Genomic DNA, 20,318 nt, shown 5'->3' with positions numbered 1-20,318 from the left:
GGAGGATCCAGGTGAGGCATTTGTCTGGTCAGACCTCGCTCTTCGTCAATCACGGCGGCCTCAAGCGACTTCACGTCCATACAAAACTCCATAAGAAAAGTTTCTGTTTTATCTTAAGATTACATTTCAGGGGAAGAAAGGTTTCGTAGGAATATGGGTTGTTAGATGCTTTTGGACATCCAATCATGAAAAAAAAAAAAGCACAACAAACAAAGTGAAAAAAACACAATTTCATATTGGTACGTGTAATTTTAAGAAATTACTCAGCAGACGGCTGCAGCCAGCCGGTGTAGAAGAAATAGTTAACTGAAGGGGCAGAGCCTCGGCATCGACACTAGGTATTGACAAATGTCTGTAGTGACACACTGAGCGGTGTATTGAAGTCTCACTGGCAAAATTGAGTGTCCAGTTCTCCAGGAGTCTACTACATTCAACCGTACGGTAGATGAGAGACATAGCGAGCTTCTGCAAACATCGACAGAGATACACCGATGCTCTTTTTCCTCAACTTTACTTTTCCACTATCTCTAACGCTTTCTTTATTTTCTCCCCATCTTTTTCTTTTGCTTTTCCTCTTCTTTTTTTTTTTTTTTTTTTTTGCATTCCCTGTCTCCCTCCCTTTTCCTTTCCCTTCACTGTCTCTTTTCTGACTCCAAAATGTGAGTCTCTCTATATTTAGCCGGTCCTCTCCTCTCCCCTTGATTCCTTTCCCTTTATCTTACCTCCTTTTTTCCTTCGACTGTTGAAGGACAGATTTGCAAAGGCGCTCCGAGATACATCAGTGTTTTATAGTAGCTGCCTTTTGATCAGCTTGATGAGTGTCAACGCAGCCTCAGGCTATTATATACAAATGTGTTTTTATAAACACTTCTCTATCTAAATGTAAATCACTGGGCTGCTCAGTACAGGGCGGCTATGGGAATGTTGGCGAGCAATTTTCTAAGTGAATGTTGCATGTTGAGGGCTAAGTTAATATAGTAAAATGATGTGTTTTCCTTGTTTGCGTGTGCTCTGGAGTGTTTGTGAATTAGATTAGCCGGGAGTGAAGTCTCTTTTAATATTTGCTCAGGGGGGATGGAGGGCGTGCCTGTTGTCCTTGTGAGTACACACTTAATCTGCAGCCTTTTTTGCTCCCTTCTTTGCATGAGCTCATTGTAAGCTGCGGCCCAGTGTGGATTTAAGAAAGATGCCTCTGTTTGCAGTCTGACAGAGAGACAGTAGCACCAAGTTATCCATACACACACACACACACACACACACACACACACACACACACACACACAAACTCTCTCTCTCTCTCTCTCTTTCTCTGGACACCCGCCTCGGCACCAGATACTGACTGGCCATCAGCAATGAGTCACCACATTCAGTCATTCAAAAACCACACATTTTAACAAACAATCAGATTTCAGTTCTCAGACATTTCAGATATGTATTCCTTTAGGCATGCTATTATTGTACCATATGTTCATTTTTTACATTTTCTTCCTCCAAGTAACACTTTGTTTTGTCTCGCCATACTGTTCACTTACCTCGTGCGTGTGCGTGTGTGTGTGTGTGTGTGTGTGTGTGTGTGTGTTCTTGTCTGAGACCTTTATAGCTGGTGGCTGTGGTGACTTTTAACAGCTCGGGAACAGACTGCCTGCGTTCTGTGTTGTACACTCATGTACAGTCGTGTCTAGCTGAGTCGTGACAGGTTTCTTTTTTTTTCTTTTTTTATTTGTGCTGCGACAGGTTTTTATGTTAAGACCTATGGAAGGGTCTGGACCACGACACGCCATTACACAAACACGGACACACTCTGAGAGACTCGCTGGCACATCAGGGTGGGTGTTAAATGGGACTTTTGAGACGCTTCGTAGTCTTTCATTGTCATCATCAAAGCCATTCCGTGCTTTTCAAAACAGAGGAGGATGCCAAATCACTAAAATGTTGGGGCTTTAGAGGAGAAGAAAGAAAGAGATTTAAAAGTCAGAATTAAAAGAAAAATAAACGTTATGGTGTCCATCCATCTGTTATCTATACTGCTATCCAAAGCATTGTTGCAGGGGTCTGGAGCTAATCCCAGCTATCAAAAGGCGAGAGGCAGGGTTCACTCTGAATTGTGCACCAGTCAATCAAAGGGCTGACATAGAAGACTCAACAAACATTCATGCCCATATGGCATCTATGAGCTGCTCGGAATAACCAATTAACCTAATGAGCATCGCTTTGGACGTTTAATACTTGGAGAGAAGCCACGCATGCGTGCAGAGAATATGCCAACACTTTACAGAAAGTCTCTATCCAATGGGGGATTCAAACCAGGAGCTTTCTTGCTGCGAGGTAAAGACGCTTAACCACTGCACCACTGTGCAGTCCTACTTTTTTTTTGTTGTGTTTAAGTTACCAAATGAAATACCAGTAGATCACACAGGTCGGAGGGAAAATGTGATTCCAAGTTGGTGCATCTAAAATTTCTCAGGACTGTAAGTGAGGATCCCTTAGAGCATAGCACACAATGGATTGACTCAAAAACCCAATAAGGCCAAAGGAAGTGGACAGCAGCCCTGTATCCATATTTTAAGCTGTAATTGTACATCTGCATCTGTAAATTGTATGTCTATGGGCTATCTTTACGGTTAAGGTCTCTACAGTCCAGTTAGGGGATCTCTCAGGGGGAAAGTGAGAGCTTTTCAGTATGCTGAAACAATGTTTAACAGTAAAAATGTGTCTTTTGTTGTTCTTAAAGAAATAGAATGCGGGTTGGTAGGGCAGAACTTGATTTGCCGAGCCCTTAGTCAACTCAATCGAAGCCATTAGGGAGGAACTGAAACAGCGGCTGCCAGTTATTGTCCAACATCCCCGCAGCCAGGTTTGCACTTTCCACTGAAGAACAGACTGTTATGGCAGCGTATTTGACCCTGGCTTTGGAATAAGATGTTCACCGTTACAGAGGCGTGTAATGTTTAGGGTTCATTATTCTTTGTTTGGGTGTCTGGCCACATACTTTGGTGTTTAGCGTTAGTAAAGAATGAAAACCAGAAGGTCGATGTGGCATATTGATGTCCGTGGTTCGAATAAATTAAGTTTGGGATTTTTTTTCTTATTTTCCCAACCTGTGTGATCATCTGATTGCTTTTGTTTGGTTCCCTCTGGAATGACTAGAATTTCATTTTGAAAAACATTTATACTCGCATTTCATTTCAATGTAAAATGTACAGGGTGAATCCAGTTTTTTATTTTTTATTTAACTAGTCCTTGTTCAAAAATCAAAATGATGATTCATCATACATTTGGTGCCCCACCTCCAAGCTCCACCTTCCACTAGTTCCCTCATGATATCAGTTGTTTGTTAATCAGCAGATGAGTTTCTGAAGTGTTTCTGTGATGAAATAAGACCAGGAGTCCATATAAGGGGATTTAGGGTTAGGGTTTTTTTCATTGTCACATGACAGCCTATCACTAACTACAGTACTACTTCTATTAACCTCCACCCATCTGCAAACCCAGAGAAAGCTTCCCGTTTTCACTTCCGTTTACCACACAGAAATGGTTTTCCAAAGAAGTAGAGCTGTCTTGAAATCAAACTTTTTGCTGAGTTATTATGGGATATTATACTATGAAATGTGCTTCAGCCAGTGTAGCTCTGATGTGACATTGACAAATGTCCTCATCAGATGTAATACAGTATACTCACATACTGTACATCGACAACATGCTCCTGTGTCACCATTTGTTAAGCTTCTACATTAGTTGTGTTTGCCTTGCAGCTTCAGTGGTAATCTGCTGAGTGATGGTTTGTGTTTATATTAATCTTTAGTATGGTGTAGAAGATTCCAGCACTAGTTGTTTGACATTTGAATGACAAACGCGAACTCACCTCTCAGCTCATCAGCTCTCCACCTCTGTTTGCATAGGTGGCCAAACCTTCCTATGCTCCATGTTAACGGCAACACATGCCAAACAAAAGACTTACTGTGTGGCTATCTGTTCCGTCTGTTCACTCTCTCTCCCTACCTTTCACATCCTCCCTTTTCTTTTCTCTTCTCCTATCGTCTCTTCCTCTCGCTCCCCTCCTTTATTTCCGACTCACCTTTCCCTCCTCTTCCTCCCTCATGAACAGCCCTCTTTCTCCTGGCCTCCCCCCCCCCCGCCCCCTGTCATTCCGGGTTCTCCGACAGTGGTAATGAGATGTTTCATTATTTGCATTTCACAGCTTTTAATAGAGAGAGAATTTAGGCTAAGCCCCGGGTCGTCAGTCAGGGAGTTACCACGGGAGACGTAGCAGGCTTAGGGGCCGAGAGAGAAAGATAGCCCAGAAACTACGCACGCATGAGCACACCAACAAGGAAGTAGAAACAGGAAAAAAAGAGACAAACATACTTAGATGGATGATGATATACCAAATGTCCACCCTTTTTCTGAGTTCTTGCTAGTTTGAATCGTATCAATGACACTTTGTGGGTCATTGGACAAACTTGACCCACAAACGTGATACTCATCCAAAAATGCCACACCTGTTTTTTTGTGTTTCTCTGGGATGATCCTCAACCTTAGTATGGCTGGATTTCCATAAGATCACTCTGGGCTTAACACCTGTTCGACTGAAGGTGTAAAGACAAGATGGCTGAGAAGGTTGAAGGTGTTGCACTGTGCTCATTTGAGTGCCATAAGCTGGATGTGAGGCTTATAAGGGCGAACGTTTTGGCAGGTTTGCTGGATGTAAACAAATGGCATGATGTGCAGCACGTAGGCGTTCGGGTGTTGATGTGGAGGGTCCGGGTATTGTTTTCAGGTGTTATGTGCAGGAGGAGACAAAGGAAGGGGGAGCAAAGGAATAAAAGGGAGTAGTGCTAAGTCTCCCTAAGCCTCCTGGATCCTCTTTGGTCCCTCTCCACATGACATGGCTATCCTTCCTTAAGTCAATCTCTTCCTCCACCTTGACTCCTTGGAAGCCCGCCAGAGAAACAGAGAGCATCCAGAGAAAGGGAGAGCGAGGTGGAGGTGCAAAATGTGGCATAGTTTGAGCTGGTGGGGAAGGTGGAAAAAATACAGGTGGACAGATGGAGGGTACGTGATAAAAGAAAGGAGGGAAATGGCAACAGGAACACACGCAGAGAGATATAAAGAAGACAGACAGAACGAAAAAAAAGGGACGAAGAATGGTGTGGGATTTTATTTCTAATTGTAGCTTGTATGCATGTCCCTGTCGAGTTGTGTGTGTGTCATGTCCGTGTGTGTGTGTGTGTGTGTGTGTGTGTGTTATTTTATTCCATGCCTGTCTTGTTGATGGGCTGCCACCCTGGCTTGTCCCGGAAGGCTGCCAGCTCCGTCGGATTGGGGATTAACCCCAGGATAATGGCCTTGATGCCCAGTTGAGTGGAAGCAAAGCTGTTTAAAAAATATTGGCTGCCTGAGTCACTCTGCCCTCTCTTCCTGTCTCCCCTTCTCTTTATCTTCCATCTCGGTCTTTCCAGCCTCTCTGTCTCTTTTTTCCTCGTCTTTCACTTTTCTTAATCTGTCAAGTTCTTTGACTCTTCTCTCTTCCAGTGTTTGTCAATGTTCTCTTGACATCAATGACATTAAACGTACTTTCAGGTTTTTAATTTTGATCTAAAAAATATACAAAATACTTCTAATCTAATAGAACTTTTATTATTTATCCAAAAAAGATACAAAGAGATGGTTTTCTTCTATCATACTGTCATGGTTTTAGGAACGGTAACTTCATTGTTTCAAGTCTACTTATTTATGCTGAAATGTTCTCTTATTGTTTGGAAAAAAATGTCACCTGCCAATAACACAAGTTACCTTTTGAGCCTATCATACAAATAAAAATATAAAGTTGGAGATTCTGTTAATATATTTTCCTTGAGGCTTAACTTGTTTATTTCAAATAGTTTCAATAATATGTAATCTCGTGCTGACCTGCCAAGAGATTTGCCTTTTCCAGAGAACCTTCCTGCTCTCAAATGATAGTGCTGTGGCGCAAGTCCTCAGTAGAAAATATGCAAAAAAAGGAATGAGTTTCTGTTTTAACTTAGCTGATACCATTTTGTGGCCGAGGCGTTAGGCAGGGTTGGTTGGATCAATGCAAACTCTCGCCTTTACTGAATTCTATCTTTGTATCTCCTCCTTCCTACTAATTTCATTTACTTCTTCAGCCCAGTTTCTATTGAATCCTCCCTGCTGATTTTCAAAAACAGAGCCCATATAAAAGTGGAAATGTGGAAAGGAGGGACTTGACTGCTAATAGAGGTTCCTTAAAGGCAGAAATAAAACTAATCCATAATATGTTGTTACATACGATAAAGAGATTTAGTGTGTCTCTGTTCTTGGATGAGTCATTCTTTCACATATCATCATATACTGTAGAGAACAAATGTGTCATCATTAATGAAAACACAAATAGAGGATTCTTAAAACCAAGTTATAATTAGCCATTTGTGGTGGCAGAACAATTTCACAAATCATATACAATCATCAAGTTGACAAGGTCTGCAGTTACTCTTTTATACATAAAGCAAACATTTAACATTTGCACTCACTTGGAGTTGATTTTGACTACCAAACGATGCATGAAATTCTTTATTAACTCACCTTGTTGCTCTCTCTCTCTCTCTCTCTCTCTCTCCCTCCCTCCCTCCCTCCCTCCCTTTCTCTCTCTTTTGGTCTCTTTTGAAGAAAGTCATCTGGCGTTTTCTCCGTTAATCCTTATTTATCCTCCCTTATTTACAGTTGGCTACTCTCAAAATGTGCCTATCTACGGTTGATGCCGAGCAGCTTAAATTCTCCCTTTTCGCAGTTAAACAGCAGCACAGCAGAAAACCAAAACTACCTATGAGCCAGAGCCTACAACAGAAGATCCATAGATTGATACTTTATTGATCCCGAGGGGAAATCAAGTATCTACGGTATCTATCTAGAAACAATGAGCTGAAAGATGCTCAAACATCAATGACACGATAGAGAACATACTAAAGGTGATAATAACCTGTGATTTGTTTAATTAAAGTTGATTAATTTATCACCTAGGTGCCGCCAAACACGAACGTGCGTTGGTATTTGCCAGTGCAAACGTATGAGCAAAAAAAAAAGTTTTAATCAGTTTTTCTCCTTATTTTTTGAAAACCGATTTCATTCATTTATTTATTTTTTTAATTAGCTGCCCACATCAGTGGCTCTGTGTTCTCTCAGTTTGTCACGCTCATCCAACCAAAGTCACTTTATCAAATAATGAGCTGGACTGTTACATTTGTTTAGCACAGGGCCACAATTTGAATGAAGAGTGATTAGCTGAGGGTGGCAATTTTGCAAGCAGCACACTGAGAGCTACACAATGATTTACCCTTACCAACGCTAGGTCCCTTACTTCAAAGTAAAAACATATTTTTTAAAACAGTCATATTTATTAAACTGCCTGGATGGTTCCAATATACGAAGGAACCTGCAGCTAGTACCTGCAGGGATGAGTTAGACGGGTTTTATAGAGAGATTGTTCTAATACCTAAAATATGTTGTCTACTCTGCATGATGTCTGAATTCAGCATTAGCACTCTGCGAAAGCTCTCTCTGTTGAACCTCCATAGAACATAAAGTGAGGCTCTGTCTTTGATCCAGAAGGACCTTGCGCTCTGTCTCCCCACGGTCCTGTGCGGTCAAGGAGGCAGAGAAGTGGCTCGGAGGGACAGGCTGCATTAGGAGAAACACAAGAAGGAGGAAGCCCCATTCTCTCACTCCATCACACGTCTCATCTCTTTAGTCGTCTGGCCGGGGCCTAAAGTGACTTTGCTTTGATGTGACCAGGACAAACCCGCTGTGACGCCATGGCGGCTCTGCTAAGTGTGTGAACGTGTGTGTTTTTAGTTCTGGCGCATGTTTGTGTATTTAGGGGCTGAATAAATGTGTGTGGAGGGGGGGGGGGGGGGGGGGTTATGGAGGACGTTCACTTTAGATTTGGGCTCAGAAGGGTGACAGGGACTTGGAGCTCTGGTGGCATGCTTTACTGAAACAATCCTCTCTGACCACATATAAGCGATCACAGTCTGTCAGCCTGCCTGCTGACGACTTTTTCCGTGCTTTTATATATTTTTTTTCTCTGAATTTTCAACAAGGGATGAAAAGCTTTTTTCTGCTTGGTGACATCCTGAAAGCAAGCTTTAGTTTCTGTAGCCTTGGAGAGACTGCTAATGCTTTGGATGACACACAAAAGTCTCTGACTCTCTCTCTTCACTTGATTGTCTGACAAGTTCATTTAATCGTACTTTCCCATCTTGTGTCAAGTGTATATTTGGAGAAAAAAAGTGCACTATAAATCAAGGCCGTTCTCTCACAGCTAGAGGGAGCGAGGTTTTGGTCCTGTTGATGGTCGAGAGATGAAGTAGCTCTCTGAGGAAATGAAAAGCTAGAATGAACACTGAAGAGATTTTTGTGGGTGTTTATATGCTGTTAGTGGGGTACGTTTGGATTGGTTCCACTGTAACAAAAAAAAAAGAAAAAAAAAAGGGGGTCTCTGACTGGAGGGATTTGGACATGCTGAAATTAAACAAGCCAATTAGGCAAGCTTAGAGAGTTTAGAGGTCAAAGCGCTCTCCATTAAAGTTCCTCTTCTCGGCCGAACTACTAACTCAGTCTGTCTCCGACTCTATTGAAGCAATAAATCTGATTAGACTCTCTCTCTCTCTCTCTCTATCTCTCTCTCTCTCTCTCTCTCTCTCTCTCAGTCTGTCGCCGTTGTTTTACCCTTCACTGATCATTGTTTTTGTTAAATTTGAGGCACCATTTAACACGAATTTGGGTAACATGCTGGCCGCACACGCACGCCACATACACACAAACTTACTCTCCAGCATTTGCAGAAAAAGTCTCTTGGAAACGTAGCGTCCTGTGTCAGAGTGCAGCACCACACTACCGCTGAAAGTGGCTCTTTGGACATGCTTTACCACATATAAACTTAATCCATGTTACTCTCTCCACGCTCGTTGGGTTGCTTAGAAAATCTTATAAAATCCCCACCATTTTCAAGGTTTGTGTTTTATAGAGTGAATACAAAAAATAGATCAATAGAAAAAAAATAAATTCTGACTAATCTAACCTCAAGTGCTATCCTTGTCTCGCAGACAATTTTAATTTCATTCATTCACACTTTAACCTCAAGGGAAATACAGTAAATGTCAGTGAAATGTGATTTGGGTTTACTTTTTAGACAAAAAAGTTTCTGTGCTTCTGCTGGCTAGAGGTGCAGCACTTTCATTTTTTTAAAAAAAAAGCTTTTCAGTGACTTGATTAACCAAAGTAAATCACACTCACATGCTAAGCAGAGTAGCTGTGTCTATCATCGACATGTACTGTAGCTTGTCTCTGGAAGTGCTTGCTGGTGATGTTCTTCGATTATTTGGACTTTAGAAATGGTGACAGATATGAACGTTACGATATGAAGAACCCAGATTCTCTCTTACTCCAGCTGTGGAATTGGTAAAGTTGTCTTTTTTTTTCCACTGCTTCCTGTGAGAAACCAACAGAAATGTGTGTCTTGGACAATGATCCTGTATATCATCATCATCCATTCATAGGATATGACACAGATAAAGGAGTGTATTGAGGTGCTTCTCTGTGGATAAATGCCTTCTATGTGGCTCTGTGCGGCTGTCTTACTTATAGATGGCTCTATACAGCTGAATGTCTGAGTGTCCCTGAGAGAAGACGAGGGAGGAGGAAGAGAGGGGGAGCTGCTGTGTCTTTAAAGCCGCTCATTTTGTCTGTTGAGGTGAGAGGTGAAGACTCTCCATACCTCCATCAGGGCACTGCAGAAAGGAAGAAATATCTCAAGGTTAGAACACCATTAGATTTTTCTAAGAAGTGTGTGAGCCGGGGGATAAAAACAGTGTTGTCAAAAGTTGCTTTTTGAGCGTCTGAGGCTCAATATTTTTCTCCATTCATTCTCCAAGTTTCTTCCTCCTCACCATTCTGTCTTTGTCTGACTTACAGAAACACAAGTTAGTGTGAAAGATTGTGAGCCTGGCATTGATCAGACCCAGAAAGAGAGGCTGTCACCATCACTCCATCTGCCCGTCCACCTCTGTTCATAGGAGGTGTGTTTGTCCGAGTGGACGTGGGAGACACTGGGGATTTATCTGATCTTACAAGCCATCAGGTTGAGCAGAGCTTTGCTAAACATGACCTGAAGTGTGCCGGCCCCCGAGCAAACGCTGCTGTCACCTCGGCCAACCCGAGCTGTCATCTCTCAGGATGACCCACGAGAGCTGACAGCTGTGGCGTTCCCAAAACAAATCACTGCTGCGTTTGGTAACACTCTGCGTCCCGGCGATTTAGCCCTCACCAAGACAAGAGCGGGAGCGGCGGCTGCTAATGCTCCAGCTAATGCACTGCCTGGCTGTGTGTGTGTGTGTGTGTGTGTGTGTGTGTGTGTGTGTGTGTGTGTGTGTGTGTGTGTGCGCGCACGCGCGTTCTTCTTCTTTTTCCTGTTTTTATTTCTCTTTTTTAAGACACACATCATTGAATGGTTCGGCATATGAATGCACACATCATCCTTTGTATCCTGCTCTCCTCTCTCTCTGTGGTCTTCACTTGAATCCTTCTGTGTGAGTGATCAAAATCCCTCTTGTATTTAATTCAAACCCCTTCAGACAGCATGAGAAAAAAGAAGACACAATACAGCGGAACACCTTGGATCAATATTTGTAAAATCAAAATGTAGAAGTTGACTTTGAGTTAATATAATGTAAACTTTGGTAAGACACATTAGAACATGTGCCTGTATCCCTGTGGAGCATCAGTGAATCCTGTCAATTAATACTGAAACTTCATTCACTGACAGCTGAGCAGCTCCACGAATTGTCATTAAGGGTCGTTTCTCTGTAGTTTTTCAGAAAAACTTGACGCTCACAACCCAGACTGAACCATGGAAGATCAGAAACACTGAGGTCAAGGTTGAAGAGTGAATTTTCGTCTTAACTAGACAGTTGATTGAATATTCACATTCGCAGGGGAGATGTGAAAAAAATAACAAAGGAAATGAAGACGTGTTTATTGATAAATTTAATGGTAAAGCAGCTTGTACTAAATGAGGTTTTTTTTTTTTTTCCCTCTCTCACTATTTTGTGACAGTGTTCCGCTTTTTAACTGACATTTTTAATGAGCTTTAAACACACTCGCACACTCCCCTGCTCGCACACACAAATGAACCTGTCAGACACGGTTTAAACTGAGATTTTTGACTATTTGTAACTGGGCTGTTTTTAGACATCAAACTACAGCAGTTGAGATGTGGTTTCTATTGATGCCATTGTTTTTATGTCACAGTCATTACTGAGATATCCTTACCTTGGCTCATCTTTAAAGGAGTGGTACGGCTAAATTTGCTTATTTTTCCCCCTTTAGATGAAAATGAAACCATCATTCTGAAGAAAAGGGTTTGAATGTAGCCCAAGCTATCAACCTCATATATTTGGACTTAAAGTAGAAATACCTGAACATGTTACCTTGAATCCTTTTGTTTTTGAAATGTACTAAAATGGAATGGATTTGATCACATTAGTGCTGTAAAATAATGCTGCTGGATTGTATTCCTGCATTCCTGTGTGCTGAAATGTTGTCTAAGATGGCGATAACAAGCATTAACTCACATAACGCTTTTCTCCCTCAGTAGTTCTTTATGTTTTACACACTATAGCAACATGTTTCTCCTGAATCCAAAATAAATCTAAATGGTCCTTTTTTTTTTTTTAAATGACACCCAAGTTATCTGCGTTATAGCTTTATAGCTGGCCTTAACTTCATCTGACTGCGTCAAAGTGGTTTGAAAACATCGCCATAATACTCAAGCCTCAATTTAAAAATTGAGAGAGTGTGGAAAGCATTCCTTCATTTACCTATTATAAATTCTTGATTATTGGCTGCTGATGGCCTAGTGGTTAGGTCGAGCCCCATGTACAGAGGTTGTAGTCCACCAAGCAGAAGGCCTGGAGGGAAATGTTCAACTCTTGATTTCCTCCTCTATCCTACCATCCTACTGTATGTTAATAAAGGCAAAAGACAAGATAAAGCTGTAAAAAATGTATTGTGATCAATTCAGACTTTTACGTGTTCATCTCAGATAATCATATTGCAATAATGCTGATATTGCAGTGAATTGTGCAGCCCTACTGGACGGTCACATTTCTATACCATAAAATGAATGGTACAACATTCTGTCTTCTTGATCCTTTATATTATGTTGCATTTAAAATACTTGTCTTCTGTGTCTTTTCTTGTTTCCCAGCAGACGTTTGGAGGAGAGGCTTTTGTTCAGCTACACAGATGAACAACAGGAAGGAGGACATGGAGATCTCCTCTCACTATCGTCAGCTCCTCAGAGAGCTCAACGAGCAGAGGCAGCACGGCATCCTCTGCGACGCCTGTGTCATTGTGGACGGAAAGATCTTCAAAGCCCATAAGAATGTCCTCCTGGGCTCCTCGCGTTACTTCAAGACTCTTTACTGCCAGGTAAGAGGCTGATCGACTTGGGAAAGTAGAGTCCTAAGCACGTTTTTCTCTCTGGTCATTGTAGTTTTGTTTCGTTTTCCTACAAGTAAAAACATGTCAAAAAGCCATGTTATAAACAAACAAAAAGACCTAAAAGAAATGGAACACTTCTTCTCACTCTTCAGGTAAAAAAAGGTTCAGAGCCTCACCACCAGACTACTGTCACTCACCTCGACATCGTCACAGCAACAGGCTTCAAAGCAATCCTGGACTTCATGTACTCGGCACACCTCGCCCTCACCAGTAAGAACGTGATTGAGGTGATGTCAGCCGCTAGCTACCTGCAGATGACTGATATCGTCCAGGCGTGCCACAGCTTCATCAAGGCTGCATTGGACATCAGCATCCGCTCCGAGATGGCAGACGAACTGGCCGACTTTGAGATGGGAGCTGTTGCCGCAGCCAGTATAGGTGGAGGTGGAGGAGGTGCAGGGGGTACGGTTTTAGCAGGAGCTGGAGGAGTTGTCGGGGCAGGTTTAGGAGGAGGAGGAGGGATAGTGGGAATGGCTTCCGAAGCTCTGGCCTCCATCATGTCTGGTCGCAGCACCTCTCCTTGGCTGGCTCGCCGCACCAGCCCAGCCAACTCCTCCGGGGACTCAGCCATCGCCAGCTGCCACGAGGGAGGTAGCACGTACGGCAAGGAGGACCAAGAACCCCCCAAGAGCCACGAGAGCCAGGAGGAAGCATGCCATGACTCCCAGCCCGCCTGGCCCCACGACTACAGACCGGTCACCGTCAAAGAGGAGCAGGTGTCCCCCGCCTCCTCTTCCCATCCCAGGGACACTCCCAGGGGGGCAGCACAGAGCCAGGGGGAGCAAGGTGCTGGAGGGGCTACTGGAGGAGGAGGAGATGGGTCCTGGCAACCCCTGTCAGGCTCAGGACGGAGGAAGAACCGAAAGAACAAGGACACGGTCAGACATATTACCCAGCAGTCTGAGAGGAACTGGGACAGAGAGCGGGACAGGGAGAGAGAGCGGGACAGTAGGCCTGGCTCGCCTTTGCCCTCCATGCTGGCTGTGGCTGGATGGAACTACAACGGGCAGGAGATTCCAGGTAAGACAGACACTCCTACTGTAGTTCATGAATTGAACTGTCTACGATCTTTTGCCACATGCAAAACTGACAGAGCAGCAGAAGTGGGTCATCGCTTGGCAATGGTGAAAGCAATCCGGTTGTTTTCAAGCTTTAAGTCCTATTTCTATAGTGGATTTGTGGGTTTGATAATGAGTTTAGCAGCAAAACAACAGGTGGATTTAACTTGGACAGGCTCTTAAGTTGGCAGGTTGGACACGGGCCAAGTAGAATCAGACCTGCACTTCTTTACGGTAGGGCAGTCCACAGGGCTGATTTGATGACTTTAAGGTTTTAGACTTTCCTGGAGTTGCTGTTGTTTCATAAGACTGGAACCTACTTAGAGAGTTATCTTGTCTAGTCATTAGCTAATGACTGGTGAGATTACAAGAATAGATCAGATATTAGGTGAGACTATGGTCTCATCATTCGACTGCAGTACAATCTAGTTTATCTTTTGCTGGAAAAAAAAAAACCCCTCTTTGTTGACTTTTTTTAATTCAAGATCAACTACAAGTGTGATACTTCAAAGACCATGTGCACAAAAAACTCTGAATTCTGAGTGGATATTTTAATGCATGTCAGCCATCCGCACAGTTCACTGTTATAAAATGACCTAGTTTCCACCTTCCGGCGTTGAGATTAGCGAGCTTCTACACTAACGTGTGAGGCCTAAGATGATTATCTCAAATCTTGGAGGTGTGAGGTGAAGCCTGGGTACAGGCAGATGGATAATACAGTCCTCATATTACTGCACTGCATGTTCCACAAACTATTATATAAACAAGACAATACAAACTCACTTGTACACATACTCGTTTTGAGAAAGTGTCTCTTGATCCTCAGCCGACTAGTTCAGTGAATTCCTTTACACTAAAAAGTAATCTAGAAAACACTTAGCACTCTGTGTCTGTGTGTGTGTATGCCTGTGTGTGTGTGTGTGTGTGTGCATGCGGGCCCAAGGCGTCGATAGGTAGATCATTAAAAGTAAGAGAAGCTAATCCTGGGTGCATTAAGGGAGTTGGCTGTGAAATGGGCACACGCGTCGCACAGCGAAAGAAAACAGGATAATTGAATTGACCTGGGTCACTGCACGGATTACCAGCACGTCCTCACCATCCCAGACTCCTCCCCCTCTCTCTGGGGTTTAGGGAAGGACCTTCTGGAAAGGGCAAGAGGAGGGAAATGGTAGAGAAAGAGAGAGAGAGAGAGAGAGGGGTAATGAGAGAAAGAGAAAGAAAAGCAGAGACAGAAAACGAATGGGAGATGGAGCATCCGTACGTGCTTTGTCCGCTTAGCATTAGGTGTCCTTAGTCCCAGATTTTCTAACCTACAGTCCGGCCCTTTTAAGCTGCATAAGTACATCTTGTCTTCAGCTTCAGAGTCTGAGAGTATTTCCATAAACAGCCAGAAAGCCCATGGCTCTATTAAGCCCACCCATAAGTTTTGTGGATCCGTACCTTGGTAGAAGGTAGAGTTTAAGTCTGGATCTGGTGAAGCAGCCATTACTGAGAGAGCAGCTACTCACCTAAAGGTGACGGGGAATCGAATGTTCCTGCTGGTGTAGACTCAACTGGTGTTAGCCAGAAAGCAACCATTCACCAGGCTTTTAATTGGGTTTCATAACTGGGCTCAAAGAGGAAATCAGCGCTTTGATATCACTAACTTATCAACTCTTGCGTTCATCCATCCCAGTGCTTACCTTGCAGTGGTATATTGTGTTCCCAGTGAGGAAACATGATGTTGAGGAGTGGTTGTGTTTGACAGTGAGGTTGTGTTTCATATTGTGTGTTCCGTCAGTTTGCAGGAGGTGGTTTCTGTGTGTTTAGTAAAGGTTTGGGGGATTGCTAAACAGGTTTAGTGAGGTCATTATTAGACCCTGGGAGTCGGGCAGTGTGATATATGGCTTGCTGGGGAGCTCTTGTTGTGCCATTATGACGCCCTTTCTACAAAAACCTTTGAAGTAGGTGAGTTTTCTTTTGCCAAGTCAGAGTCAAAAATACACAGGATCTGGATTGGCTTCTGAGAGTTTGTCGACTTAAGTCTTAAGTCTCCTTAAGTCCAGATTTTGTCACCTGTCGTAGAAGATCCGAATCAGATGTACAGGCATATGGTAAGAATTAGAAAGTGATGTACAATTCTATTTAAAGTTTCTGGTAATAACACAGTGCTCCTTACAGACGTTAAGAATGAAAAGACATGTCACACTCTGGATCATTGGCGAACAACACAGGACTTTTTGTCTAGAGCCTGAAAACTACAAACACCAATTAAGCCATTAAATAATTAACCTGCCAATTATTTTCACCAGCTGTGTCATCGTTAGTCGTTTTTCTATTAATTGATTTTTTTTTTTAAAAATCTGTAACTGCAGAACGAAGTGGACAGGGAAACACTAATACTAGCCATTGCTCTGCTAATGATGGCCCAGTAAACTGCGACGATAATACAGCTGTCACCATAACAACACCCAGGATGTGCCATGTCAAAATAGAATGCAGCTATTTATTACACATGCGGGTTTCCTGCTTTGACATGTTGCTATCCAAATAATCGGGAACTTTGTCATACAAATATGCATCTAAAAGAGATGTGTATAAGACAAGGCTACTTACAGGGGTTTAAGAAACTAATAGTGATTTTTCTGTTTTCTACCAATCAGTTTGTGAATTTAAAGTTTTTCTGTTTTTACTGAATAAATTATTTTGCTGACATTACCAAAAAAACAAACTACAGGGCCAGTAAAATATTCAAATGCACATTCCAGCTTCCCGAGTGACAAGAAAAGTAAATGGAAAATCTCAGAATTTGTGCTGGTGTGTTACATAAGATACTTAAGATTAAAAAAAAAAAAGAATATATTCCAATGCTTTCAGTATCACAACATATAGAACTGTAAACCCCAATACGTATCTCATGAACAGACTCTCAATTTAATATCCTGCATATAAACAACACTAGATAAGGAGGGGTTTTTTTTTTGAGAGCATGATAATGGAATTAGCTGGGGCTTTTTTTGTTCAGGACTGAGTGATGCTGTGAAGTTTAAGGTCAACTTGGGAGCAGGATTGTAAAAAATAATAAATAATGAGTATTTTCTTCAGTTTCAAAGGGGTTATGGAGCAAACATGTTTTACTCCGAGTGTGTGTGCGTCTGTTTGGTAGGGAAGAGTCCATGAAGTCCATTTGTTGGTTTTCAAACAGGGATATGATATAAAGTAGAAAGGGCACCGTCAGTCTGAGATTAGCTTAATTGCTTCATTCTTTATTGATGAGAAGTGCCTTCACACACACACACACACACACACACACACACACACACACACACACACACACACACACACACACACACACACACTCTTTCTGTCTCTCATTCATATGTGATCTTTGTCCGTGCTTTACTATTAGAAATGCTTCTATTACACGCAGCGTAGGGGCTGCTTGACTGAGGATTTGGTTGGATTACTGTGTAATATAAGGATAATATATGGCTGTGTAAAGGCTCAGTGTATTAGCGCGCAGCCGTTTGAAAAGATATTTTTATGAAAATACCGTGTGCCCATGTTGACATAAACAGCTGCAGGAATTAGGATTTCTTTTCTTTAGATCCCCTTCCCCTGCAAACATCTGCTGTGTTTTTGAGGCCACTAACCGCTCAACTTCCTCCCCTCTCTCTTTCTCTCTAACGCTAACGCTTGATCTCAATCTTTCTTCCGCTCACCTTGTCTGCTGACACAAATATTTGAAATGGTGTACATAAATTGGAAAGTAGAGAAATTCAGCAATGCCTGCTTTCCAGTGATCTGATCGTGTGCGCAGAGTTTTCGGCACAATACGATATTAAAGATGACATTCTGGAGGAGGGGGAGTTTTAAATAGTCTCAGCTTCTCCTGTCTGCTTATGCCTTTAAATAATTACCTGAAATTATTTTTAGTTTGGCCCCCGCTGCTTCTTCCAGACCCGGATTATAAAGCAACTGCAAATCAGAGACAGAGTGTTTTTGGAAATCAAACGTCAGATTTGTTTTAACATTTCAGTATATTCTTCTTTGAAGCCTTATATCAGCCCCTGCTCTTCTAATTCATGAGTTCATCAACGGAGAATTTGTGGTTATTATGTATCAAGCAAATATGTGAAACATTTGTCGTTTCTTGCTTTTCACGCTGCTCTCTGCTTTCTTTTGGCTTTAAATGGAATATTCTGAGCTTTCATGCAGTTCAACGCTAGTTTAGGAAACACTTGAACAAAGAATTGGTTGAATAGAAACAATTACTTAAGATTAATAGTTAAGCAAAATAAGGCAAGTTGGTTTCTTCTTTGATGGCTTTCTGTTGTGTTATGTGTCGTGCCTGAAACAGACTACACCCATCAGACAGGTTTTAGGACTTAAAACTGTCTGGCATGCACTAAATTTCAACGCCTGCTTGACTCTCTATGACTCCAGAATAGAATGGTATTTTTTAAAGAGCAATAAGGAAAGAAGCGCATACAACTCTTGGTTAAGTGTTTCTATTATACACAGATTTTAGTCTGTAAATGCACCATTTTGTCTCTTTAACCTTCTGCATTTCAAATGTATTTAGTATTTTTATTACATTCAGTGTTGTTATGTATTCAGAGTAGGTGTCACCTCTTTGAAAGACTTGTCTCTTTTTTTTTTTTTGAATTTGAGCCTGTTTCCTTTTCGGATGTTTAAGTGCATAACGTAAAACAAAAGAAGAAGTGTAAGCAGGAGTAAATGATTGATTTCTTTCTATATTCCTGTACACTTGGGGCAAACACCAGCTTGATCTTCATCCCACGTTATAACAGCTCTGGAAATACTTTTTTTTTTTTGTCTTTTTTTCCCTGGTATTAAAATCTATCACACACACACACACACACACACACACACACACACACACACACACACACACACACACACACACATACACACACACACACACACACACACACATTGTGACCTTTAGTGGCAGCTTGGGGGATTTTGGCAATCCGGTACATGGCCGGTGTGATGTTCTCTAGCTCTCTTTTTAACACACACACACACACACACACACACACACACACACACACACACACAGCTTTGAGCATGTGATTATGTAGACATGAACGGTTCAATCACACGTGGGCTGTTCTTTCCATTTCCCTCTAGCTGTTGCACATTGATTACATCGAGAATCTTTTCAGAAATCCAACATCTTTATCTGTGTCTCTGCCTCTCTGCAACCTCAGAGTTCCCCTTCTCAACTGGTAACACACGCGCACACACACACACACACACACACACACACACACACACACACACACACACAAACACACAAGATGACACACGTGGACGCACAGTTAAATTGAAATCATCTTTCCATAGAACCTTTTTCCTGTTTATCCTGCGAGCGTTGGAGTGCTGCAGTTTGAGCTGCATGTTTGGTCTTGTTCTAGCTCAGACCTCCATCCTTTGGAGCTCTGCCCCTCCTCCTGGACTCACCTGTGTCCCAAAGACACACAGTCCTAAAACTGCCCTCTCGTTTGCACTTCCGCACAAACTTTTTCTCTCTCTCCCTGCGCTCCTCTCCCCAAGTCTCGGCAGTCTAAAGGTGAACACTTGAAATAATGAATCGGATCCCCCTTTCGCCCCCTTCCTCTCTGTATTCCAGTTAAGACTCTCCCCATAGTATTTGCACTTCATTAAACTTGAAATAGGTTTAATATTTAAAACACCTGAACACATTTCAGCCCCCCTCACCCCTTTGCACATCTCTCTCTACTTTTCTCTCCCTCTTTTCCTCGCCTCACAGTTTAATAATCTTCTCTCATATTTCCTCCCTAATTCACTCCTCCTTCATTAAAAACCAAAATAGATTTAATATTTCAGACTGTGTGGACTTAATGTTTAACCCTTTCCTCCCTGGCGTGCTGCTTGACACGCTACGGCTTAGGTAACTACATCATGTGTAGGCCTCTTACTCTGTTTTTTTTTTTTTTTACCACTCTAACTCATGGCTTTTTCCCTTTTTTGCTACTCCTGGTTCATCTTTCTCACTTTTTCCACAGTCAGTTTATTATCTCCTCTGTCTCTCACTGTCTTTGTGCTCCGGGCCTCTCTCTCTGTCTCTCCCACCCCCTATTTGCTCTCCCTCTTTGTCCTCTTTGACTGCACAGATGATTTCAGCCCTTTCCTCCCACCCTATTGACTTTTGTGGCCTGCTCACCCCACCTCCCTCAGTTTCCCCTTCTCCCTTCATCCGCTCCTTCCCCTTTTCGTGCCCAGCCAAACACACGCAATAATTTGCCCTTAAATTGTGTTTTACAGGGTTTTTCTTCTTTGTGGGTCTAAACATCATTATTTCAACCTATTTCCTTCTTTTCTGTAAGCCTTTTGGTGTCCCCACTAAATCAAAGGAGGAAAAAAAAGTTCCATTATCAAAGTGGTAACCAATAATTTCTCACTGCCCACCAGCCATCTTTGTCATATGACCTCCCGTCTTGCTGGACATTATGGGCAGTCCACCAGCTCAAAGCCCCTTCTTCTCCTACTCTTCATCACGCCATCACACCACACACACATTCACACAATTTTTCACACTCTTGCTGTCCGTCTTTTTCTCTCACAGCACTCTCCATCCTTCTCTCCCAGTTCTTGATACTGACACCTGCTCTATTTATAATTCTTTGGCTTTAAAAGAGCCATTTTGGACAGGAAACTGCCCCCTCCCAACTC

General features: G+C 42.4%; 1 protein-coding gene across 3 annotated transcripts in view; it reads left to right on the top strand.

Annotated features, from left to right (window-relative positions):
- The window catches only part of zbtb46 (zinc finger and BTB domain containing 46), a 63,533-nt gene that overhangs the window by 8,952 nt on the left and 34,263 nt on the right, over positions 1–20,318 (top strand). For 2 of the 3 annotated variants that reach the window (XM_079359762.1, XM_079359760.1), the window contains exons 2-3: positions 12,263–12,486; positions 12,651–13,578. In XM_079359762.1, the coding sequence (XP_079215888.1) occupies positions 12,301–12,486; positions 12,651–13,578 (1,114 nt within the window). In that variant the 5' untranslated portion in view covers positions 12,263–12,300. The remainder of the gene's footprint in view (positions 1–12,262; positions 12,487–12,650; positions 13,579–20,318) is intronic. The other variant, XM_079359761.1, reaches the window with a different exon arrangement.

This window comes from Symphodus melops (genome assembly GCF_947650265.1).
Source record: "Symphodus melops genome assembly, chromosome: 13".
In the NCBI taxonomy this organism is placed as follows: domain Eukaryota; kingdom Metazoa; phylum Chordata; class Actinopteri; order Labriformes; family Labridae; genus Symphodus; species Symphodus melops.
The sequence above is the reverse complement of the archived record's forward strand: the minus strand, read 5'-3'. Positions and strand labels throughout refer to the sequence as shown.